Consider the following 22,073-nt stretch of genomic DNA (forward strand, 5'->3'; position numbering starts at 1 on the left):
CTGACTGGCCTGGGCTGGGTTACCAGCCAGCAGCCTGGACCAATCTGTGTGACCAAAAGGAGCAAGGGTCTCATCAGAGAAAGGGGTAGGGCACAAATAGCCCACAGTGGGAAAGCTTCATGATACCAGTAAAAGGAGATCAAAATAATTTATCAGCACTGTCCTAGGATGCATTAAGAAGGCTATTAAGTTAATTACGGGGCTTAAAGGATGTACACAGCACGTCATATGGAAAGGTGGAGAGCAGCATCCAGGCAAAGGGACGGTGAGTTAGTGTCATTTATCCTGCAGGTAAGCAGGGAGTTTTCAGTAGGGAAGGAGGAGAGACTGTAGGGGAATAACATACGTAACACGATCTAGTGGGGTTTAGTGAGACAACTGGAGCGCTTGGTTTCTGGTCTGCAGCAGAGACTGATGGCAAGAAAACCGGGTTGAAGGTTGTTAGAAAAGTCAATTTGGGCAGCGCCTGTGGCTCAAGGAGTAGGGCGCAGGTCCCATATGCTGGAGGTGGCGGGTTCAAACCCAGTCCCGGCCAAAAACCAAAAAAAAAAAAAAAAAAGAAAAGTCAATTTGACAGGTTATAAAGGGGCCAATAGAAGGTGGTGGAGGAAGAAAACTAAAAGCCTTCAGCTCCAACTTGTCTGAAAATCTTTTCCTTTTCTCTTTTTTACGTTAACAACACAACAAGCCCAGAATGCAGTATTATCCAGCCCATTGTACATGTACAGTGAGTTGCAAAATGGAGAAAGAAGGAGGGAGGGGTGGGGAAAGGAAGAGCAGAGAGAGGGAAGGAGGTCTCGGTGTGTGCCACACCTTTTGGGGGCAAGACACGATTGCAAGAGGGACTTTACCTAATGAATGCAATCAGTGTAATCTGATTTGTTGTACCCTCAATGAATCCCCAATAATAATAAAAAAGACATTTTAAATGACCAAAAAGAATATTTTCTGCTAAATGATCTTCCCAAATAGAGACACTTAATATAAAGAAATACCCACTGCAGAACGTAAGGGTTCAAAGCAGCAAGGCTTATTTTAACTTCTGTGCTTCAACCAAATAATCACCCATTATCAGCACTCTAAATAGGTTTCCTAGCAATCCCAAGTATTTCTCCCAAGTGCATGTCGTCTTTTCAGTTCCCTGCTAGTGTTCTAAATTCTCTGGCTTAGCTGCTGGCTATAAATAGGACATTTAGTGATTTGTTTCAGCTATGTTCCCCCCCAACAGGGACATACACACATACACACACCTGAAATTAGAAAAATGCACACGTTTTTAATTCTTTAATCTCCTCCAAGGTAGTCCTTTTATTTTCACAAGCGTCGGTTTTAGAAAATGGAGATGATTACCCACCTGCATATTCATAGAACCACTCCAAGCACCTCTTACTGGAAAAGGCTTCTTCTTCAGTCTTTATTCTAGTGGAATCGTATTTTCTATACATGCTAGATATTGAAGAAGCAGTTTTAAGTTACTTAAAGATAGTGAGTTCTTTTAAGTAGCAGAAATTTTTATTCTTTTACCCAAATCAGTATCAATAAGTATTTTAAGTACATTTTAAACTTTTTATTTCCCACAATTTATATCAGCTATTCTAACGCCAGTGTTTAGACACGGTCATCTCTAATACAGAATTAAATGACAGGCATTTAATACAAGTTTCTCCCTGATTAACAAAGAAGCAGTAAAACCTGAATGGAACAGATATGTGCTATACTCCCTCCCTTCCACCTCACTCAGCAGAACCAACTACAAAATGACAGTGACATACAGCAAGGAACACCTTAGGTGTACTCTCAATTAATGACCCTGAAACGCACTCGCGTCTCCACTAAGTTCTCCTGACTGTGTCTTCCACATCAGGTGGGGAGCAGAGCACAGTCTAAGAATCAACTCAAGAGATGATTAAGCAAATAAAAAGAAACATTAAATCATGTCCAAGCTTCCAGGGAAAAAATAAACTCAGGTGTAACACTGATGAGAGAAAAGTCCCTTGGATGGTTTCTTGATTAGTATAAGCTTAAAAACCTCAGGGAGGGACGTACAGAGAATCAGCTTCACTTTTGTGGTTCAGGTCTAGCCTTTAGGCCACACCCAGCACAAGCTGGAGAACTGAATCAGGCAACACAGCAGCCCCCTCCCGCCATCTGCGACCTTCCCCAGGAGTTCCTTATTTCATGATACCAGGGGCTGAACACAGAGAGGGGAGAGCATGGCTTTAAAATAATGGTTTGGAAATAAAAACTAAGCATATACATTTTTATATCCTATGTATACAGGGTGGCCACGAAGTCTGTGTACAACTTTAATAGTTGTACCTTTGTATCTCACAAGTCAGGTTGGCTCTCATCAACCTTACACCTGAGTTTATTTTCCCTACCCAGAAATTTGGACATGATTTGATGTTTCTTTTTATTTGCTTTATCATCTCTTGAGTTGTCTGAAATTGGCAGATTCTTCCCTGGACTATTTAAAGTTGCACACGAACTTTATGGCCACCCTGTATGTAAATTAGCCGGTTATGTATACAAGCATTTAATAAATATACTTTTTATATAGCATGTGAGATATAATAAAAATCACATACAGTCACCACTCAGCACACTCAGGGACCTGGAATCAGAACCCTGGTTCCAAACCCACTGAAGTCCCACTCAACTCTTTAAGGACCCATGTATATGAAAAGTCATCACCCTGCCAAGACTTTTAACCCATGTTTTGGTTTTAAAAAGTCTGCATGTAGGGTAGCACCTGTAGCTCAAAGAGGTAGGGCGCCGGCCCCATATGCCAGGGATGGCGGGTTCAAACCCAGCGCTGGCCAAAAACTGCAAAAAAAAAAAAAAAAAAAAATCTCTGCATGTAAGTGGAACCATGAATTCAAATCTGTGTTGTTCAAGGGTCAAGTGCATAATTCTTTGTTACTGAACATTTATTCCTGACATAGACATTCACTAAATTACCTCTGATTAGAAATTCTGGGTTTTAACACCCAAAAAAGAGGGTATGAGATAACTCAAACTGCTAACCAGTAAGTTTGAAACAAAAGAGAAAACATACTACTGGAAATAAAAATTTATGTTGGCCAAGGGTTCAAACCAATATGCTCTAATCCTGGGCCTAGATATTTCTGTCTCAGCTCAAAATTGGTCAAGAGCATGGAGAACTGTGTGTGACGCTATAATATTTAAATTTATAATTTCTCTACATAAATAAAAGACCAAGAACATATAATGGAGCATCACTCAACAAATAAAAGGAATGAAATCTGATACATGTGCTTATTACTTGGGTGAGCCTCAAACACATCATGCTAAGTGAAAAAAGATACAAAAGACCATTTATATAAAGTGTCCGTGAAAGGCTAATCTGTAGAGACAGAAAGTGGATTAGAGGCTGCTTGGGGCTGGAGTAGAAAAGGGGCATTAGGGATCTGAGCAGGATGATGAAAATATTTTAAAACTAGCCTGTAGAGATGGTTTGCACACCTCAATTAACTTAATAAAAAGCACTGAACTATACACTTAAAATAGATGCACCTAATGGTATATAAGTAGAGTTTAAAAAAAAGACCAAGAATAAAACTCAGAAACTACAATTCAACTGCCTGGTTTTAAATCTGGCTTTATCATACTAAATTATTAGACTGCAATGAAAAAATACTAAATGTTATATACTCACAAAAAAATATGTGATGGTTAAAATTTAACAATTCTCACCACCCAAAAAGTATCAAGTAACCTAGCATCTTAAAGTTGAAAATCACTAAAGATTGCTGGTGATTATCTTCTAAATCACGACTGGTTTCTTTTAGACGATTATTTTCTACTCGTTTGAGATATAAACAGTGACATCACGTTTACGTTTTCAGAGTCCATCTCTCCATCCCTCTGACCAACTTATAATATATAAAGAATCACAGCAAGAAAGAAACATGAAATCTCATTTAAATTTCCTGGATTTATATATGTGGAACTCAGGGCCATCAGTGAAGTGACCCACAGAGCCAGGATGGAGAAAGATGGAAGAAGGTAGAAAACTTTGGACTGTGATGTCTGTTCACTATTGTTAATAATTAAAAAAAAAAAAAAAAGAAAAGAAAAAAGAAAACTGTGCTGGCCATGGTGATTTGCACCTGTAATTTTAGCACTCTGGGAGACCAAGGTGGTGGATTGCTGGAGCTCCAGAGTTGGAGACCAGCCTGAACAAAATTGAGACCCTGTCCCTACTAAAAATACAAAAACTAGCTCCCCTGCAGCCCCAGCTACTTGGGAGGCTGAAGCAGGGGTTCACCTAAGCCCAAGAGTTTGAGGTTGCTGTGAGCTACGATGATGCCATGTTACTCTACCAAGGGCAACAGAGTGAGACTCTGTTTCTTTAAAAAAAAAAAAAAAAAAAGGAAGGAGGGGCGGCACCTGTGGCTCAAAGGAGTGGGGCGCTGGCCCCATATGCTGGCGGTGGTGGGTTTAAACCTGGCTCCAGACAAAAACTGCAAAAAAAAGGGGAAGGAAAGTACCTACTAAAATCAGGTTTTGATACAAAGATACCAAAATAAACAAATCTAACAGGCTTTTGGAGTTATCAAAATCAACAGTTCACTCATCTCAAAGGAAGTGATTTAAACAGTCTTATTTTTCAGTTTCTATCAAATTCTCACCCAACTGAGAATGCACCTCAGCTCAGCTGACATTCCAGGCAGGTGTAGAGCACTGAGTTCAGGCAGCTCCTCCAGCCTCGTGGCTGAAGTGAGGGAGGCTTAAACAACAGAGACCAGAGTGGCACCTGTGGCTCAAGGAGTAAGGCGCCGGCCCCTATATACCGGAGGTGGCAGGTTCAAACCCAGCCCCAGCCAAAAAATACTGCAACAACAAAAAAGATTGGTCAGAGACCAATTCCGTGGTCCCTGACAGGGACAAGCAAGCAGCTAGGCTTTAAAAGGAGAAAAACCAACTGTACAACAGCTTTGGTCGGTCAGTGGATTAAAATAAAACTTTAACTTCTAAGAGCTCAAATTACTGAATTTGTTTGTTATGTTTTATAAACCCAGACACAAAGTAAGTATCATTAAATAATTTGAAGTTGCCTGGCAGAACCAAAACCATACTGAAGCAGGCATTCGCACATGCAGAAGACCCACACGGGATCCGGGAGACGTGCATTTTCAACACGCTTGTCATCAGCTTGATCTGCTGTCTCTGGGCCATACCTATCATGTCTACTTTTCTTGGCAGATAAATCATCTCCAGAGGCAGGTCTTCTCTTTTTCCTTGGCGGCATCACTTTACTAAAGCAGTCTGAAGAACTGCAAGACCGCAGACTTCCTGCAAAACGAATCAAAGAGCAGGGAGTTAAGGTAGAGCACTCCCAAAGAATACTGTTGCTAAATGAGAGACTTTTATGGCTTGTATTATAAAGGGGTTAAGATGTCATCTGTAAATGCTATAAAAAAGAGAGAAAATGATGTTTAGTTCCTCTTTGGAAAAATGTTACTGTCAAGAAATAAACCTTGCTATGGCACACAAACAGGACTTCCCACCAACTCAAATCCCACCAAAAGCAGAAGTTATCACAATTTCAATTTACTCTCCCAAAATATTAATATAAATCATCTAAGCCTTGTGCTGCTCTTACGTGTCAACCTTCCTTCCAAAGGAACCGCACTGTCTCACTGGTGAGGCCTGTCGTGAGGCGAGGGCAGCACGGCCAGTAACCCCGACTCTAAAACACACATACGCACATCAACCCCAACACTCGTCAGCTTCAGGGGCTTATGACTTAAAAGAAACAAAAAACAAAACAGGATTGGGACTTTTGGGGCAGAAGACTGATGATACAACTTTGAGCAAAATTTCTATAATAATTCTCTTTTGTTTCTGCCACTTGAAGATTCTGCCATTTTCAGGGAAAAGTGTAACTTTCATTTGGTAAAAGATACTAAAATGTAGTAACCACAGACAACAGTAACTTCAGACACTCAGTGGGACCTCACTGTGAGCCAGGCCCTGCTCTTAACACTTGTGTATACTAAGTTCCGTCAGCTCACGTCAAGTCTATGAAGAGAGAATCACGACTGCCTCACTCAGATGAGAAACGGAGGCAAGTGGTAAACCTGGGATTCAAACCCAGGCGGTTGCACTTCCGACGGTTTTACACCATCGTAAATTACAAAACAATTATAAGGCGATTAAAATACCCCATCTTGGCACAAGTGCCATCAGATATTATATCATTTGGTTCCACAATAACCCCAGAGTAGGCAAAGATATTATCTCTGCTTAACAGATGGGAAGAACTAAAGTTTCGGCATTCACGTGACCTTGCAAGGTCTCAGAACTAAGAAGTGGTGAGTTATGGGCCCCACATCTTTTCCTCCTGCATCCGCCTTTGGTTGAAGGCCCTGGGCTCTCAGGAGCCGGGGGCACAGGAGAGAGCAGAGGGTGCTGGGATTTGAATGACCTGCAGTCCAAGGCAGGGGCGAGGTCCAGCCATCTGAAGAGTAAGAACTATGATATCTACCTCCCGAGATGTTTATGAAGAGAAAACGTCTGTTCAGTAAGTGCTTAGCTGCTGAGTGCCAGGTGTGGGTGCCAGTGACAAGGAGAAGAGGCTCTGAGTAGCACTGGGGCCTGTGCACAGAGCGCTCACCCAGGTCCCGCTCACTGATGCTCATGACACAATTCTCCATCATGGAGGCAGTGCTGGCATTCTCGTTTTTACAAACAAGGAAACTGAGGCAGAGTGGGCGAGCAGGAAGTGAAGCTGAGTGTGAATCCAGGCAGCCAGCTACAGAGCCCCAGGTTTCAGCCGTGGAAATGGAGAGTTAGAAGCACAGAACTGTAGACACAGCCCTGGGAGTGTCAAAGGGCTACGAAAACAAGGTCAAAACTTAGGCAGGGAGAAAACCCAGGAGAGTATAATCTCCGGGGAGCCAAAGTTAGGACGGTGAGTCAGGGAGGGAGTGTCCAAATGCAGCCCGAGGCTGACACATCAGACTTAGCAGTGAAGTTCAGCGTCAGCGGACTGGCCAGAGGGGAGGCCGGACTGCTGTGCCTGGGGAGGGACCTGAGGGAGCAGAGGACACAGGGAATGTGCACAGCTCTCTCCAGATGCCTGATCTGAAGGCAAAGTGCTATCAGTAGCAACAGTCACAACCTGGCTAAGAGCAAAGATCAGGGCTGGAATCGGAATCCCAGGTTGCATTCAGGCTGCTAAGTCCCCAGACTGATACACACCAGTCAAAAGCACCCTTTCTGTTATAAGGCAGGACCGCAGCCCAAATGAGGCTCCTGCCCAGATCCTTGGACCGGAGAGCACACCTTTAGCACCCAGCCAGGGCCCCAACAGGTCTGAAGCGAAGGCCCTCAGCTGGCCTCCCCAGGAGCCCAACCAGACTCTGTGCTTCAAGGGTGGGAGTAGAGGGCTCTTCAGATACACAAGGCACCCCCGTCTCGCTCTCCCACAAGTGCCGTGACAAGCGGAAAAGCAAGAGCCAGAGAGAATGCTGCCCACCATCCCACACCGTAGTCACCTCCCCTGAAAAACGGTGCTCCAAGCACAAACACTAACGCGTCCTAAATGGTCCAAAGAACAGCAGACTGCCAGCGCGTGGCTGGTTCTTCTCTCTCAGTGCCTTGGGGTGAGGCTTGCAGAATGAAAACGTGCGCTCCACCCAGTGTAAAGCCGGCTACGCTGCCCAGAAGTGAAGACCGCCCTCAGTCTCGAGGCTTCCCCGGGGTGTGCTCACGCCAAGGGCAGACACGTGGTCCCAACAGCAGTCGGCTTGGTTCTGAGCATCTGTTCTGGCAGTAAACTCTCCTTTCCAAAAATACTTGCACACCACGAAGACAAATGCACTCATCTCCTCAGTCCATGGGAAGATGAGCACTGTTTAAAATGACATCTTCACCAATCTTCCCAACGCAAGTCTGTTCACTAGCTCCTCCACCACCTGCCTCAGACTAATGCTGAAGCCTAGTTGGCCAGAGTGGTACAGTTTTTGATAAACGTACCAACATAAGTTAACCAACATTTCCAACTTTCTATTATTTTTTTTCTTACTGATGCATGCTTTCCGTTAAAAGTTTCGCAAATCACTTTTCTTAGTGTCTGTGTAAAACTTCATATTTGAAACCCAAACCATCCCACATTTGGCAACTTATTCCTTCATTTTTTCAAAGTGTTTATCTCCTAACTAAGAAGCACAACTTTGAGATCTTTCCACTCTAATCACCAATCAGCAGAAGTGAGAGACTGTTAAGGGACAACCATTTTCCACGAAGTGACTGTGTGTCCGCCTGCCCTGAGGTCCATCTCTGTTTAGGCACCCGGTGACCCTGGCGGCCTCCTCACAAGAAGCATGAGGTTAACTAAGACCCAGGAAGAGAAGGGACCAAGGATCACGTGGCACATCTCTTCAAGGCACAGCCACCTTGGACTCCATGGCGGTAGTGTAAAGTTTCAGGCTAGATAAAAAGCAATTTTGTAATGCCAAGGAAAACAAATTTGCTTAAAATAATAATTTCCCATGATGAACTAAATCAAAAAAACACACAGAGACTGCTCCACTCTGTGTTTGCCCAAAACATGCTGTCCTCCCATCCCCTCCATGACTGGCTCCAGGGGCCTAACAGCTGGGATTTTTGTTAAGTTCATGTACAAAGGTATATATGGACTTGTGGGGTCCTCTTTGGTTCACTTGTCCACCCACAGCTAACACAGTACCTTGTTACAGTAATAGATAGTTATACAGTATGCGCATAATAAATACTTGTTGAATAAATGTGTTCCAAAACGTATGTAACTCAAATAAATCAAATTCTGCTAACAAATCAGTACATTTCCAGAGAATTAAACCACCTATGAATAAATAACACACCATGGTTTCAGATTCTTCCCCCCAACTTCTCATTAAAACAAACACTTTAGTTTCTTGGCAGGTAAAAAATTTTTAAACACAAATAATATTTAAGAAGTGTGAATATGCAATAATAAATGTTATAAAAGTTATCTGCGTCAGAGAATGAACTACGTAAGCCCTTGGAAAGTTGTCTCCTTAGGTCCAAGCCGTCTGACAGTGCAGGTGGAGGTGAATGTTAAGGCTGACGAGTTCATGTATTATTGAATATAATCACAAAGCCCTTTCAAAGTTCCCTTATGTATCTTCACAAATCTGAGAGGTGTTTCTACGTTTCTATAGTAGATGGGCAATGACTCTCAAATCCTCCCATCACTAAGAGTGCTTTCTTAATGTTGTGGTGTTTACATAATCTTTAGGAAGGTAATAAACTTTACATGTAGTTTTTACCCAATACTTACGAGTTTGGGTTCATTTCGATTCAGTGTTTCAAGAGAACAAATGAAATATTTTTTATTGACTCCATCTGATTTCAAATAAATCAATGAATACAGACTTTCTTCCCACATTAAATACAGAAATACTGCCAATATTTTTTAACAGGTGTATCCTGGTATTTGTCACAGAAATTTAAATTTATTTAAATTTATTAATTTTTTAAATTTATTTTTATTAAGTCATATATACATAGATCCTGAATACATTTATGCCTTTGTGGGATTTGATGTGTTGATTATTTGTACAAATTGGAGTGCTTACATCCTACTAATTCACATTGCTGTCACTTCATTTACTTAATCACAGTGTTAAGACATTTGTGTTCAACACTTGATAGATTTGACTTGTACCCTTGCAATATGCTTCATAGGTGTGGTCCCACCATTAACCCTCCCTCTATTGAACCACCCCTCTCCCTTTACATCCCCCTCCCTCCTTCATCCTGGGCTACAGTTGTGATTCATCTCTCATATGAAAGTGTGAGTGATGATAAATTGGTTTTATAGTAGTACTGAGTACATTGGATATATTTTTTCCATTCCTGAGATACTTTACCAAGAAGAATATTTTCCAGTTCCATCCATATAAACATAAAAGAGGTAAAGTCTCCATCTTTTTTAATGCTGCGTAGTATTCCATGGTATACACATACCACAATTTATTAATCCATTCATGGGTGGATGGGCACTTGGGCATCTTCCAGGACTTGGCAATTATGAACTGAGCTGCAATGAACAATTTGGTGCAAATACCTTTGTTGCCAAGTGATTTTTGGTCTTTTGAATACACACCTAGAAGAGGAACTGCAGGATCAAATGGCAGGTCTACATTTAGATCCCTGAGTGTTCTCCAAACTTCCTTCCAGAAGGGACATACTAGCTTGCATTCCCACCAGCAGTGCAGAAGTGTTCCCTTTTCTCCATATCCACACCAACATCTGTAGTTCTGGGATTTTGTGATGTGGGCTACTCTTACTGGAGTTAGATGGTATCTCAGAGTGGTTTTGGTCTGCATTTCTCTGATGATTAAAGATGATGAGCATTTTCTCAGGTGTCTGTAGACCATGAACCTGTCTTCTTCTTCAGAGAAGCTTCTGTTCATGTCTCTTGCCCACAATGTGCCTATCTTCTTCAGAGAAGCTTCTGTTCAAGTCTCTTGCCCACAATGAAATGGGATCACTTGTTTTTTGCTTAGTTTGAGTTCTCTGTGGATTCTGGTTATTAGACCTTTGTCGGAAATATAACCTGCAAAAATCCTCTCCCGTTCTGAGGGCTTGCTTTACTTACTATGTTCTTGGCTGTGCAGAAGCTTTTTCATTTGATCAGATCCCAGTCATGTATTCTCGAGGTTGCTTCAATCGCCCGGGGGTTCCTCCTCATAAAGTATTCTAGAAAGTCCATTTGAAAGGGCAACTTGAGTTCACCTGGATCAAACCAAAGGCCTGTTCTTTTGATAATTTAACTTGCATGTTATTCCTACCTACTTACGTAGGCACCCCTCTGCTTTTTATTTCTTGTAGTCTTTCTATTGTGTGGTCTTCAAGTAGAGTTCCTGTCAGGATTAATTTTCCATAAGACACATTAAATTGTGTGCCCAACTTATAGTCATTCCCAAACAAGAGGTCTACGAAATTAGAGAATTTTTCTGACTTTTCCAAACTTAACACAAATGCATGTGCCGTACAAAAATCTCACTAAAGATTCATTCTGGTGAGCTTGTATCATCACCTTACTCCACTTAGGAACATTCTCATGGTTCATTCTGCCACTTCAGTACTTCTTATATAGCTATTTCTCCTCACTTTTTACCGAACATGTCACACAAGATAAAGTAATTTGATAGACTGTCTTTTAAGACATCTAATATTTTTATTTTAATTTCTTTTTTTTTTTTTAATATATTTTTTTGTAGAGACAGAGTTTCACTTTATGGCCCTCGGTAGAGTGCCGTGGCGTCACACGGCTCACAGCAACCTCCAACTCCTGGGCTTAGGCGATTCTCTTGCCTCAGCCTCCCGAGTAGCTGGGACCACAGGTACCCGCCACAACGCCCGGCTATTTTTTTGTTGCAGTTTGGCCGGCGCTGGGTATGAACCCGCCACCCTCGGCATATGGGGCAGGCGCCCTGCTCACTGAGCCACAGGCGCCGCCCTATTTTAATTTCTTGAACAAATCACTATTTGCTTGAAACAGTTTCTAAATGCACACTTTTTATCCTGCTATTGAAGATAAAAAATTGTTTTCTTCCTAAGTAATTTTGACTCCTGACATTTATCATCTTCCTTACTCATTTTTTGTCCTGTTTGGCCTTTTAAAAATCCACTCCCTTTATTTTGAGCTTCTCCAGAAATAAAGCACTGATTCTCTCTCTCTTTTTCCCCTTTGGTAGGAAGAAGGCAGAAGCACAAAGGCAAAGCACTAGAGCAGACAGAGCAGGAAGACTCAGGGCTCTGTCAACCAGCCTGACCACACACAGTGCGAGCAGGCGCCGCTCAGACAAAGCTGGGCCAGAGAGTCCAAGAAGCCTTGCAGGCCGGCGCGGAGGCTCACACCTGTTATCCCAGCACTGTGAGAGGCTGAGGCAAGAGGACTGCTTGAGCTAAGCGTTTGAGACCAGCCTGAGCAGGACAGAGACTCCCATCTCTACTAAAAATAGAAAGATTAGCCAGGCATGGTGGTGCACATTCACAGTCCCAGCTACTCAAGAGGCTGAGGAAGGAGGATTGCTTCAGCTCAGGAGTTCGAGGCTGTGATGAGCTATGATGATGACACTGCACTCTAGCCTGGGTGACAGAGCAGTATCTTTAAAAAAAAAAAAAAGAGAGACAGTACAGTGATGAAACTTCAAACTTTCTCAAATCTCCAAATGTCATAGATTTCATGTTGTTTAATTTTAAAAGTATAGTCTGCCAGGGACCAGACTCACAAGTGATGCTCTAACAAGACAAGGCAGCGTTAACAAAATGGACTGCTTCAAAAAATGACTAACCCTGGCCAGCACTGACAGGGCATCTGCGAGGTCCCAGGCAGTGCCCCAGCACATCACACCCCAACAGGAGACAACCAATGTCTCCAAAGACAAAACAGGGGGCAGGAGGCCAGATGCACTTTCCTCTTTCATCATCCTTAATTATAACTTACAGTTATTAAATTGCCACGTTTCAGGTTAAATATTGAAATGTGAAATTACTACAGTAACAACATTCATTTAAATCAAAAGTTCAAAACTAACTACATAATGTACAGGATTCAGAACTTAGATGTTTTATTCCCACAGCTGAAAGGCAGACCCCTCAGGGCTTCACAAATGCAAAATTCAGTTTAAAACTAATTCCCAAGTTTAAAAAATCCACAAAGCCTGCAACATACTATTTCAGAATAAGAGAGACAGTGCTTTCCTAACTCGTAAGAATGACCCTAAAAATTTATTTCAGCGTTACGGTAGTAGCTAAAAGCTAACTACACGTGTGTACATAAATCAGCAGGAAGACGGAGAGACATGTCATGACATAGCCATGAGTTAGGAAACTGTGCAGCCACCAAAAGAAAAAGCTTACAAAAGTGCTGCTCTGGGAAGACCTCCAAGTTATACTCAGCGGCAAAGAGCAAGCGCAAGAGGCACATACAAACCGTACTTGTGTTTGAAGGGAAAAGACACCACCGTCAGCATCATTTGGTTAACAAATACGCAAAAATGAAGAGTTACCTCTAGGAAGTCAATTGTTGGAGGACTATGGTGGGTGAGAGCTGGGGTGATAAAATGGGACAGAAACCTTGACTTTTTTGGTATACTTTTGGACAATTATTTTAAAACCACATGCATATATTTCTTTTAAAATTAATTAAGAAATTGCTTTTGATTGCCCTTAGAGTTGATCAATATTTACTAATGGGAAAAATAAGGCAAAGGGACCCTTGGTGCTCCTGAACCCCTGGACCACTTGTGGCACAGTCTCTGTCCCCTTCACACCTCCCCATGGAAGGAGTGTCTGGTCTAATCTGTGAGGCTGAATTGAGCAGAGAGCCCCCTCTGAACTCCTTCAGCAGAGCAGGCCGAGGGTGTGAAGGCTTCACCTCGGCTGTCCCGCTGGGGGCTGGGACAGTGGGTGTGCTGGCCTGTGCGTACCCAGCCGTGAAATGCTGGGAAGCCTGTGTGTTCTTGCTGCACATCTACTAGGCTCTGCTTTCCAACAAGACTGTTAATATAATCTCTATCTAGGGCCAATTTTCAATTGATTTTGAACCAGTTGAGAGGAGAGGGTAGGGAGAACCCTAAATCTCAACGGCCTCTAATCATTTAATGAAAATAAATAAAAACCAAACACTGCTATAAACATACACGCACGCATAAAGATGTCTGAAAGAACCAACATTAAACTCCACACTGGGGGAGGCAGTAGGATTAGGAGACGTGAGCAAAGATTGTCACTTTTCATTCCATTTACTTCGATGCTATTCAAATTCTCTAACAAGCACTGCTATGGCCTGATGTTTGTGCCCCTCTAATCTAATCTTCAACGTGTTGATATCAAGCAGTAAGGTCTTTGGGAGGTGTTAGGTCTTGGGTGTGGAATCCTTGGGAATGGGACTAGCGCCCTTGTAAAAGAGGCCTGAGGGGTGGCCTGCCCACCTGACCAGACACAAAAGCTGCCGGCACCTTGACCTTAGACTTCTCCATCTCCAGAACTATGAGCTGTTGTTCATACAGCCATTCCTGTTGTTCTCAATGTCATAAATGGTTTCAGCAGAATTGATACCAGTTCTTTGTTGTAGATCTTGTAGAATTTGGCTGTGAATCCACCTGGTCCTGGGCATTTTTGTGTTGGGAGATTTTTAATTACTAATTGAATCTGACCAACTGTTACTGGTCTCTGCACAGGATTTCTACATCTATTCTTTAGGCCTGGGAGGTTATGTATTTCCAAAAAATTATCCATCTTCTCTAGATTTTTTTAGCTGGGTGCGTGAAGATATTTGTAGTAGTCATTGATGATCTTTTGTGAATCCTCCCTAATAAATTCTATGAAACCAATACCACCCTGATACCAAAGCCAGGAAAGGACACAACAAAAAAAAGAAAACAACAGACCAGCATCACTCAGGTACATAAGCTATTAGCAAGCTGAATCCAACAGCACATCAAAAATAATTCACTACAATCAAGTGTGTTTCTTCCCTGGGATGCAGGATGGTTCAGCATATAGAAATCAATGGGATTCACCACATAAACAGAACTAAAAACAAAAACTGCATGATCATCTCAACGGACGCAGAAAAAGCATCTGATAAAATCTAGCACCCTTGCATGATAAAAATGCTTAACAAATTAGGCATAGAAGGAACATACCTCAAAATAATAAAAGCCATATAAGATAAACCCACATCATACTAAACAGGGAAAAGTTGAAAGCATTCCCTCTAAGAAGTGAAACAAGGATGCCCACTTTCATCTCAGCCAGAGGAAGCAGACAAGAGGAAAAAAAGTTATTAAAATCAGAAAAAAGAGGGTCAAATTATCCCTGTTTGCTGAAGATAGGATGTTGTATTTAGGATCCCCTAAAAGCCCTCCAAAAGACTCCTAGAGTTAATAAATTCAGTAAAGTCTCAGTTTACAAAATTAATATAGGTAAATCAGTAACAATTTTATACACTAATCACAGCCAAGATTCAAAAATCAAGAATCAATACCAAAAAATCAAATCAAGAATCAATACCATTTACAATAGCTGCAAATAAATAAATGAATAACCAAGAAATACACTTCACCAAGGAAATGAATGATCTCTCCAGAACCACAAAACGCTGATGAGAGAAATCGCAGGTGGCACAAATAAACGTCCCACACTCACAGATCAAAATGACCATACTACTCAAAGTGATGTACATAGTCAATGCTATTCCCATAAAAATACCAATACCATTTTTCACAGAATTAGAAAAAAAGAACCCTAAATTTCATACGGAATCAAAACAGAGCTCAAATAGCCAAGGCTATGCTAAGTGAAAGGAACAAATCTGAGGCACCATATTACTCGATCTCAAATTATACTACAAGGCTACAATATCCCAAACAGCACGGTACTGGTATAAAAGTAGAAACACAGATCAGTGCAACAGAATAGAAAACCCAGAAATAAAGCCAAAAACCTACAATCAACTGATCTTCAACATAGGCAAATATATCCAACTGAGGAAACCATGCCCTATTCAATAAATGGTGCTGGGAAAATCAGAGCGCCGCATGAAGCAGCGTCCCTATCTCTCACAATATGCAAAAATTAGCTCAAGATAAATTAAAGATTTAAATATACAACTTAAAGCCATAAAAATTCCAGAAGAAAACTTAGGAAAAACTCTTCTGAACAATGGCCTCAGCAAAGAATTTATGACTAAGCCTCCAAAAGCAAATACAACAAAAACAAAAATAAGTGGGAGTTAATTAAACTAAAAAGCTTCTGCACAGAAAACAATAATCAGCAGAGTAAACAGACAACCTACAGAACATGAGAAAATACTCCCAAACTATACATCTAACAAACGATTAATACCCAAACTCTGCAAGGAACTCAAACAAATCAGCAAGGAAAAAAAAAATGACCACATTAAAAAGTGGGCAAAAGTCATGAAAGATATATAAATGGCCAATAAACATAAAAAAAAAAACTCAACACCACTAATTATCAGGAAAATGCAAATTAAAACCACAATAAAACACTACCTTAACCCTGTCAGAATGGCCATTTTATTAAAGTCAAAAAAACAACAGATGTGGGTGTGGGTGTGATAAAAAGGGAATGCTTATACACTGTTGGTGGGAATGTAAATTAGCACAATTTTTATGGAAAACAGTATGAAGATTTCCTCAAAGGACTACAAGTAGACCTATCATTCAACACAGCAATCCCATTACTGGGTATTTACTCAAAGGAAAAGAAGTCATTATATTGAAAAGAAACATGTTTATCACAGCACAATTCCAACTGCAAAGATATGAAATCAACCTAAGCGCCCATCAAGTGATAAATGGATAAAGAAAATGTGGAATTATGCATGTGTACACCATAGATTACCACTCAACCATAAAAAAAGAATTAAATGGCATCACTTGCACAAACTTGAATGGAACTAGGAGCCATTATCCTAAGTGAAGTATCCCAAGAATGAAAAAAATACTGCATGTACTCACTTACTAATGGGAGCTAGACAATGTATACAAGAGTGGTACCGTGGACACTGGAGACTCAGCAGTGGGGAGGACACGGGAGTGGGGATAGGACCCAAAATCACTGACTGGGTACAACGTATCACCACTGTACAAATCATCCATTATTAAAAGAAAAAAAGACCCGCACCCCCTCTATTAAAATTTTTTTAAATGTATAATTTATAAATTACCCGGTCTAAGGTATTTAGTTATAGCAGCTCGAATAGACTAAGACAAGCAAGTATTCATACACTACTACAGTCATTTTCAAAGACTATAAAGAATATGTTGACAATTTTTGCTGGAAGTTGAATCACTGTAGATCAAATCCAAGTGTCTGCACTTTACGATTACTTGCAGTTCCGAGTGGCGATTCTCAAAGTGCAGTTTCCAGAGCAGCTGCATTGATCATGATCATGGGGAGCTTCTTAGAAACATCAAACTCTGGAGCCCCACCCCAAATCTGGGGGTGAAGCCTTGCCACCTATGTTTTTAAAAAGGTCCCCCACCTTATTACAGTGCTAGCTAAACACTGAGAACCACAGGGCTAGAGAATAATTTACAATCTTCAAATTTCAGTTTTCCCATTTATAAATCCTTGGGACCTATACCACACATACACACCCTACCTACGAAATCATTTTCAGTTCCTTTTAAGATTTATGTAATACCTTTCAAACTGCACTACTATCGCACCTTTTCAGTATAAACTAAAATACATCAGCAGAGGAGAAAAAATGATATCTTAAAACCACTAGAGAAAATACCTAACCCCTTTTATTTAAAGGGGTTAAAGCGCTCTATCATAAACCAGAGCCCCAGAACAGATTTCTTACTGGGAAGGAGCTGTACCAAGGCTGTCCTTACTACACTATGAAAAACAACCTTAACCAAGTCACAACCTGCTAATGGAGTGTGTTTCAACAAAGCAGAGCATCTGTGGCTAGTATTTCTGTCACAATTTTATATTAAGGAGTCTATCTAACATTAAGTAGTGTTAGAATTATAGATACCTGTTTGGTGATCGTCTTGGCCAACGTCTTCTGTGAGATTCTGCAAGAAATATGTTCATTATTGACCAAGAAATCACGTGCCATACGTCAAGTTTTCAAGTTCAGCACTTTCATAAGCAACTGGTATCTTAATGCCTCATTTTTTATCTAAATTTTTATCAAATATAGTTACACAAAATCACTACTTCAAACAGTTGGTAATTTTGTCTTTAAAAGATGGACTTACTAGCTTATTAAGGGTGTGGTAGATCTTATGAATATTTGCCAGTGTTGAGAGGTGAGAGTTCAGCTGAAAGTCTTTGAAAGAAAAAGGAGAAAATTCAGTGTCATTTATTTCCAAAACTGCAAAAAGACTAAACAAACAAAAAAAGCTCAAAAGTGAAGATAATATTTTAAATTATACCTCAATGAATTTGATACTTACTAACCAAAAAACAACATGACCTATCCACTAGAAATAAAGTCTGACAATAAAGTTAAGTTCCCATCCAAATGTTAAAAGTCTGTGAAATTTTTATGTAGACTCTAAAGTAAGTAAAATAAATAATCCAGTAATTGTAAAATCCTGCCAACAGTGAACTTGAACTTAACATACAGAAGAAAGGTTATCAATAACGTCAGCAAGTTGAACAAGTCACACAAATAAAAGACAGGTCTCAAATGTACCATCTTCACTTTTCACTCCCCTTCCCCAGAATTACCGGTACAATGAGCAAACTCCTGGCAAGCAGATGACAGAAAAGCATCTCAAGATTTAGCATTTCTTACAGACATTAATTTTATTGTCACTTATGCAACAGAGAAAGCAAAACAGTATCTAAACCTCTCACGCTCTCTCATTAAACAGACAATCAAAGAACTATCCTGCCAACCTCCATTGGCCAGAGCCCAATGACACAGTTGACAGAGTTACTTGTGAGCACTCCAGGACCAAAGTGTGCCAGAGTCGGGAACGGAAGCGCAAGGCACGCTCCTAAAGAAACATATCCACACCAACGGCAAATCCACGTCGGACCTGCACACTAAGTCACGTACGAAGGACTAAGGAGGTTGCTCCATCTCAGCATCCTGCACATCATAAAACTGTTCCATTACCCTGGTAGGCCTTTGAATCTCTAAGTTTAAATGTGTTCTAAAGTTTATGTTTCCATACATATTAAGTTATACAAATACAAGTCAAAAGTTTATGAAAATTTTCACATTTGAACAAACATCGATAGAAGTATTTTCACAAAGGATCAGGATTTACATTAATTCCCTTTCTTTCGTATCATAAATGTTAGTAAAGCTTAGTAGGATGACCTCAAAAACATACTGTAACTCTCCATATTATGTCATTATGATTAAAACCCATACTTCCCCACTTCTTTCGTCAGCCCATTCCCCCCTCCTCCTGCCCCCACACTTCCCGCTGCTCTCCCTGCCCCGAATGGAGTCCAGGTGTGCACAGGGCCCTGCGCACACTCTCTGCTTCTCAGCCTGACACTGCCATGTGACAGCTGCTTCAAATTTCAGGTCTGCCAGTTGTTTAACCTAAGTCTCAGTTATTTAATCTAAATCCCAATTCCATCATCTGTAAAATAAGAGTGGAAAATTCTCCTTCATAATGTTGTTATAAGGTTGAAAATAAATATCCAATGCCCAGGTGTGTCAGGCACCCATCACAACACTTGGAACATTCAGCGCTCAATAAATGATATCAATTCCCAGTATATTTGCTTATACCACTCTCCATACCACATGGCCATCTAAAACGGTCTCTAGCTCTCCCTAGGTCCAACGCTAGCTCCACTTCAAAGATCCCAAAGTTGCGTTCCGTTCCCTCTGCAATTGAGGCACAGAGTCTGGCGCAACTTGCCAAGGTCATGTCCCACCAACTGATGTTTATAACAATGACTAAAAGTCAATCTCAGTATATGGGGGGGTTGGGTGGGGGGAAAACAGGTGTGTTTTAAAACCATGAAGTTTCACTTTACTAAAATCTAACAAGAGTAAAAAGGTTGTCAGCAATCCCATTTCTATATCCAACCCCTACTACCATTACCCATTATCGCTTCTCCTAAAAAAAGGAAAAAAGAAAAAGATATGAAACCAGCAACAGGAATAACTTCTATTTCTTTTTTCTTTTGTGTTTTTTTTTTAGAGACAGAGTATTACTTTGTCACCCTCAGTAGAGTGCTGTCACATCACAGCTCACAGCAACCTCCAGCTCTTGGGCTTAGGTTCTTTTGCCTCAGCCTCCAGAGTAGCTGGGACTACAGGCGCCCGCCACAATGCCCAGCTATTTTTGTTGTTGTTGCAGTTTGGCCAGGGCGGGCTCGAACCTACCACCCTCGGCATATGGGGCCGGCACCCTAGTCACTGAGCCACAGGCACCGCTCGGAATAATTTCTATTTCATTTCACCAATATAAGGAGGAGAGAACGTGAATTCAGGGGAGGAAGGATAAACAAAAATGACACTAAAAGATAAATTCACAAAGGTTAACATATATTGGATTTATGGTTCATCTGTTCAGTGCTAAGGGCAAGTAATAGACCTTGAAATCTGAAATAGGTTTCACATCCTTAAGGCATAGATGTTAAGGGTAAAGATCAAATGCTTTACCGAGAACGTATTTCGGAAAGCACTAACTGATTCATAAAAATCTCCTCCTGCTCATATCTCAATTCCAAAGGATAAATGCCAGGTTGTGTCAGCTGTGTTCCATGATCAAATGGCTCTCAACAGTAAAGTGGTGACTCAGTTCGACTCTCCAGTATGACGTGGAAACTATATTCTATATTAACAATCGGCTCTACAATTGGCACAGCCTGACTGATAAACAGCTTGCCTAAATTATCTTCTGGATATTCGTAAAACTATCAGCAAATGCTGACCGGCTATAAACCTGTCTGGTTTTTTTGTTTGTCCTGATTACCACTTGCTGTGACCTACACAATATGAGAGAAAAAAGTGAACACTACAGAGGGAGTCAAAATCCATTACCCCAAACTACCCTGGATATAGAACCTCACAACATGGGGACATAAATATTAGGAATGAAACAGTTATTGGTAAGTTCAGACAATGCTTGTCAACCAAAAGAATCAAATTCAAAAATTAACAGTCCGGATAGTTTACTCTCCCTGGAGAGGGTCAAAAACAGAATTTAAATTCTTAAAAAGCAATAGCTTTCCATTATATCACAGTCATTTGTAAAACATAACGGGAGAAGATAACAAAAAGCAACAAAAAGCAGCAATAGGGCGGCACCTGTGGCTCAAGGAGTAGGGTGCCGGCCCCATATACCGGAGGTGGTGGGTTCAAGGCTGGCCCTGGCCAAAAACTGCAAAAAAAAAAAAAAGAATACATATACTTGCAAAGTTCCAATAAAGATAAAAAAGTTAAAAAAAAAAAAAGGCAGCAATAATGTAAGAATAAACTTCAATACATAAGATACAAAATAAGAAACAATAGAAGTTAAATGAAAGATGTCAATGTAACGATACTGTACTCCTGGAATGGAAAGACCCACTCTTGGAAAGCCATCATGTTTCCCTTTACTAAATTACAAATTAATGCAAATTCTTATTTTGCCTGATCCCCAGTTCTCCACACCAAAAAAGAGGTAGGGAAAAAGGAAGAGGTCAGGCAAGCTGGGCTAAAGTTCATCTGCAAAAATAACTGCTAGACTTGCCAAGAAACTGTTGAAAAAGAATGAGGAAGAACTTGCCCTATAAGGTATCAATTCAAACAGAGAACAAAGTGAGGATGGTAAACTCTGTGTGAAGGGAGAGACTGTAAATATTTCCAGCTTTCTGGGCCACACCAATCTCTGTTGCAACCACGCCACTATGACTCCAAAGAGGCAAGAGCAATGCATACATACGTATGGCTGCTTTCCAGTAAAGCCTTATTTATAAAAGATAAAATTTGGGCTAGATTTGGTACATAAGCCACAGTTTGCTAAGGCCAGGTAATCTAAGTGGTACAGTAATTATGACAGTTTGGTACATGTGCAAGAAGATAAATGACGGAGCTAATAAAAACATCTGCATGTTTAAGATACAAACATAACATTGATAAAACGGCATTTCAAATCAGTGGAGAAGAGATAATGAGTCAGTAAACAGAGGCACAAGTAACTAGCGTGGAGACCTCATTCCAACCTTACCCAACAGCTACAGATGAAAGAAATAGCACTGAAGGCCAAAGAAAACCCCTTGTCATTGGCTCAGGGGCCTGCACACTCTGCCTCCACCCACCTCTCCAATCTCACCTTCCTATCTTCCCCTTGCTCATTCTGCTTAGCCAGGGTGAGCTTCCTGCTGCTCATAACACTCCCAGCGCAATCCCACCCCAGGGCCTTTGCATGTGCTGTTCTCTTCACCTAGAGCCCTCTCCCCTACTAACACCACCACCTGTCTCTCACACTTCATCAGGTTGCCATTTAAAGATCTCCTCCTTTGATGGATATGTTAATTAGCCTGATTTGATCATTCCACAACATACACATACATCAAAA

The 22,073-nt window shown here is 41.0% G+C and overlaps 1 protein-coding gene across 6 annotated transcripts in view; it reads right to left on the reverse strand.

Moving 5' to 3' along the window:
* Positions 1–22,073, reverse strand: part of DCUN1D4 (defective in cullin neddylation 1 domain containing 4) — a 76,277-nt gene that overhangs the window by 37,416 nt on the left and 16,788 nt on the right. For 5 of the 6 annotated variants that reach the window (XR_008377192.1, XM_053577677.1, XM_053577679.1 and 2 more), the window contains exons 2-5: positions 17,793–17,863; positions 17,567–17,606; positions 5,205–5,319; positions 1,355–1,446 (exon numbers count right to left, since the gene is read on the reverse strand). Coding sequence is in view for 5 of the 6 variants with exons in the window: in XM_053577677.1 (XP_053433652.1) it covers positions 1,355–1,446; positions 5,205–5,319; positions 17,567–17,606; positions 17,793–17,863 (318 nt within the window). In the remaining variant the exon portion in view is untranslated. The remainder of the gene's footprint in view (positions 1–1,354; positions 1,447–5,204; positions 5,320–17,566; positions 17,607–17,792; positions 17,864–22,073) is intronic. The other variant, XM_053577680.1, reaches the window with a different exon arrangement.

This window comes from Nycticebus coucang, chromosome 23, assembly GCF_027406575.1.
Source record: "Nycticebus coucang isolate mNycCou1 chromosome 23, mNycCou1.pri, whole genome shotgun sequence".
NCBI lineage: Eukaryota > Metazoa > Chordata > Mammalia > Primates > Lorisidae > Nycticebus > Nycticebus coucang.